Source organism: Cyprinodon variegatus, unplaced genomic scaffold (genome assembly GCF_000732505.1).
Source record: "Cyprinodon variegatus isolate N-32 unplaced genomic scaffold, C_variegatus-1.0 Scaffold12, whole genome shotgun sequence".
Taxonomy (NCBI): domain Eukaryota; kingdom Metazoa; phylum Chordata; class Actinopteri; order Cyprinodontiformes; family Cyprinodontidae; genus Cyprinodon; species Cyprinodon variegatus.
This window is the reverse complement of record NW_015150465.1, coordinates 439,042-442,973: the sequence shown is the minus strand read 5'-3', so window position 1 is coordinate 442,973 and position 3,932 is coordinate 439,042. Positions and strand designations below refer to the sequence as shown.

The 3,932-nt window shown below is 40.9% G+C and overlaps 1 protein-coding gene across 1 annotated transcript in view; it reads left to right on the top strand.

Annotated features, from left to right (window-relative positions):
• LOC107088888 (GDNF family receptor alpha-2-like) overlaps positions 1–1,299 on the top strand; it is an 85,449-nt gene extending 84,150 nt beyond the window's left edge. Inside the window, exon 3 of the mRNA XM_015381352.1 lies at positions 1,079–1,299. Coding sequence (XP_015236838.1) covers positions 1,079–1,299 — 221 coding nt within the window. The remainder of the gene's footprint in view (positions 1–1,078) is intronic.
• The last annotated feature ends 2,633 nt before the right edge of the window (positions 1,300–3,932 follow it).

The following is a 3,932-nucleotide window of genomic DNA, read 5'->3' as shown; positions in this document are numbered from 1 at the left end:
CTTCTTCTCAACCAGAGTTTCCAGGGATGGGCCCTGCCCCCCAACAACCACAGCCTCTGCAGATCCAGAGATCCACTTGTTATCTTATGTTTAAATAAGCGCTTTGAATTATTCCACTGTCTGTCTCACGTAAATACTATGTCCTTCTGCCCCATTCATGACAAAAATACTTTTACCTGATAAAGTGACCATACACAAAACCATTCAAAAAACAGCTGACTTTTTTCATTTGTTATATTTTCCATAGATAAAAGCGTAGCCTTTCTTCCAGTGGCATGGGAAACAATATCTTTGGGTCTTTGTGTTGAAATAGCAATCAGTGGTTTAATAGTTACTGTAGCAGGGATTGTTTCGACTGAGCCTGAGACATGGACATCCAGTGAATGTGGCATTTACTGCTTTTTTGTTCACAGATGCTTTCCTGTTAGTGTGACAGCCAGTGGCAAAATTATAGTGACTGTTTTCTTTTGTATATTTGCTGCAATCTCCTGTGAAACAATCCTCTTAAAAGGACAATTTTTCAATAAACTCTCCTTTTACCTTGGGAGCTGTAGATCCTCGCTCCTCATCGGCATGCTGCCTTAGAAGGCTTGGTTGCTCCACCTATAAACCGCCTAGCAGTGGATTTGCTGTTAAATGACAGGCCGTTTGGGGTGTGCCCTCTGTACGCACATCTGTCTATTGGCACGTGAGGAACAAAGGGACAGAGTCATGATTATGGCGCCTATGACTGGCCTGATTGCTCATTTCATTCGCCTGTCTTGCTCCGCCCAGTTTCTCATTACTGTTCGTCTTATCCACCTGCTCCTGCCTCTATTTAAGCTGCCTGCTCCTGAACATCAAGACCAGATTATGCAAGCCTTCAGTGAGAGTTCCCTAGCTTACCTTGTTTGTTGTTCTGATTGCCTGATCCCAGCCATGTCTTCCCTTTGTACCTCTGAGCCAGCTTGTTTCTGCTCTGATCTTTTTGCCTGACCTGTCTTTGGTCTTTGTTTCCTGACTAGGACTTGGATTTCCCTTCAGTACCTTGTTGGATCTCTGAATTTCTGGCCTGGACTGCAGTTTTCCTCTTCGACAGATGGCTTTGGCTTTGCCTTCTGGAAACTCCTGTCTTCCTTTGTCTGCTTGGATCTGTTCGTCCGCCAGTTCAGCAGCCTTCTTGGCTTAGGCTCCTGGAACTTCTTAGGCGGTGTTCATCTCGTGCTGTTGGAAGCCATCTGGCTGGATTCCACTCCTTCTAGCCACAGACTGAACTCACACTCCCACGATCATCCTCTGTCAGATTATTGTGGTCACTAACCCGAGCTTTCCCTCTACACATTCTGGCCTTTGACACTCNTTCTTAGGCGGTGTTCATCTCGTGCTGTTGGAAGCCATCTGGCTGGATTCCACTCCTTCTAGCCACAGACTGAACTCACACTCCCACGATCATCCTCTGTCAGATTATTGTGGTCACTAACCCGAGCTTTCCCTCTACACATTCTGGCCTTTGACACTCTTGCTACTGAATCACAGATCTGATGTAAAATACATAAACGCCTTTGTATATCACATCTGTCTGTCTGCCTGAAATTCTGGGTTCACAGTTCTGAGCTCTGACCGCAGAGGGGAGACTTTCCAAGATAAAAGATGAAAGGACGTGCATGAAGTGCAACTGTCGTTCAAACATTTACTCGTCATGTGTAGAATGGTGCTCTGGCATCAATTCTGCAAATAAAATTTTTTGTTGCATTTGGCGAGTGGCAAGTATTAATTGGGAACGTTGGAGTCCGCTGGATTCTAACTGACAACGTCCTCAATGCTGACTTTTTCACTGAATTTTCCCTTTTCATTTACTCTTGCTTAGGAGTGAAGCAGCATGTTAGGCTTGAATAAAACCGTTTTGGTTGGACTCTTTTTTTCCAACATGAGCTAGGCAGTAGAAAGATGACCCACAGTGCCCAGTCTTTTGTAACCTCTGTTCTGGGATGTCCTAGAGTTTGCTTCATTCGCTCTGCTTTTGGTGTTAGCATTGTCATACATGGTACGCCACTGATTCCGTTTTGGCCTCATCTGAGCAGAAAACATTTCTCCACGTTTTTGTGTTTCTTCTGTGTTCCTTGTGACAAAATTTTACACAAAACTTTAATGTCTTATTTTAATGTCCATATATGTTTACTTTTTAATAAAGACCAGATTGGTCTTCAAAAAATGCTGGCAGTAAAACTGGAGTTGGAACCCAATTTTTTTAATAATAGGCCTGTATCCCAAAATTAATGATTTTTCCTTGTTTCAAAAAAGTTTTTATAAACTTGGCGATATTACATGGAAAGAGACTGAAACCAAGAGTGCTATAAGTATGCTATATGCCTATATGTTGACCACTGGAGAAAAGTACATATCCTCTAACAGGTAAACCACACAAAAAATAATTAACGCATCTTATCTATTTACCTAAATATATTTAATTAACCCAATTTTCCTACCTCCTAAAATGAAACATCTTATTTCTTTTCAGTGATCTTTTGAATAGATATGGGGACATTTCTTTAATTATATCAAAAACAAGAACCTGTGGCAATTANTTAATTATATCAAAAACAAGAACCTGTGGCAATTAACGCAGTCATCTAGAGTGTTGTGCAAAATAATATCCTGCAGATAATGAAAAGATGATTAACTAGAACTGGAGTTATAGCTAATTATTTAACCTATTCAAAATCGAAGGTAAAATCAATTTAGTGTTCTTATTTGGATAATTGTAGCTTTAAATTATCTACTTACCAGGGTTGCGGATTCACCTCTGGAGTGTTCCGCTGTTAAAATCCAGGTCTCCACCAATCTAGTGACCCAGGTTAAGTGGCCAGCAGAGCTATTAATTATCAATAAAGAACCCTTTATCTCTCTTTATTTGCACTATTACCAAAAAGGGGTGAATCTGACCTGAGTGATAAACCCTCCGCTATATGAAAAACAAGAACTACAAGTTAACCAATGATGTCTTTATTCTAATAATTCAGGATTACAGAAAATCTAACATCTATGCAAACACTACACGCTACAAAAAAATAAACACAAGGTAGATTAAATGACTAGTTTAAAGAAATAAAAAAAAAGAATAAAACAAAATAGAAAACAAAAGAATAAAACCATAAGAGTCCGTTTACTGGCTTCTGAGATTGTCCAAAATATGCCAGATATTAATACATTCACTAATGTCCGTTAGCAGCAGGTATGATGATAACAGTGCAATTAATCACATAAAATAAAAAATAAAAGTCAGCTCCGGAGTCTTCTGTCCCCCCAGTTGGAGCAGCCGCTATGCACGATGGAACACTGCGATCCGTGACTTTTGACGCAGGAAAAAACGAAAGCTACTTCCAGTTAGCTTCCTACTGGTATTTCAAGTGAAACAGGCCTCCCCTTTAGGGCAGTGAAAAGCCCACGGAAAGAGAAAGATTGAATCCGCGTTCTGGGTTTTAAACCATGAGTGACGTGGGGGCACTTCCTGTTGAAGTATCAGCTGATTGGTCTGTGTTTGAGGTGACCGCCTCCCACAGTGGGCCGGTACAGTGTTTTTCAGGAAATCCTTTGTTGTTCTTTGTGGAAAAGAAAAAAGGGGATGGTTTCAGATGGCTCATCCAACTGCTTTAGCTCCATTTTGGCAATATATCCCAACAGGAGCAACAAACATTGGCCAACCCAGGGCAACAAAACAGACGTTTTTAACAGCTTAGAAATATTGATTTCCCGGAGAAGCACAATCTGCTGTCCTTTCTTGGAGACTGCTTCACAGCTGTGCCTGCAGTCCAGTTGTTGTCCAAATGAACACCAAGGTATTTCTATGTCTCCACCACATCCACTTCTTCTTCCTTGATGTTAAAATGATTCAGTTTGTTCCTGTTTCTTCTGAAATCTACAATCATCTCCTTGTTTTGTTGACATCCAGGATC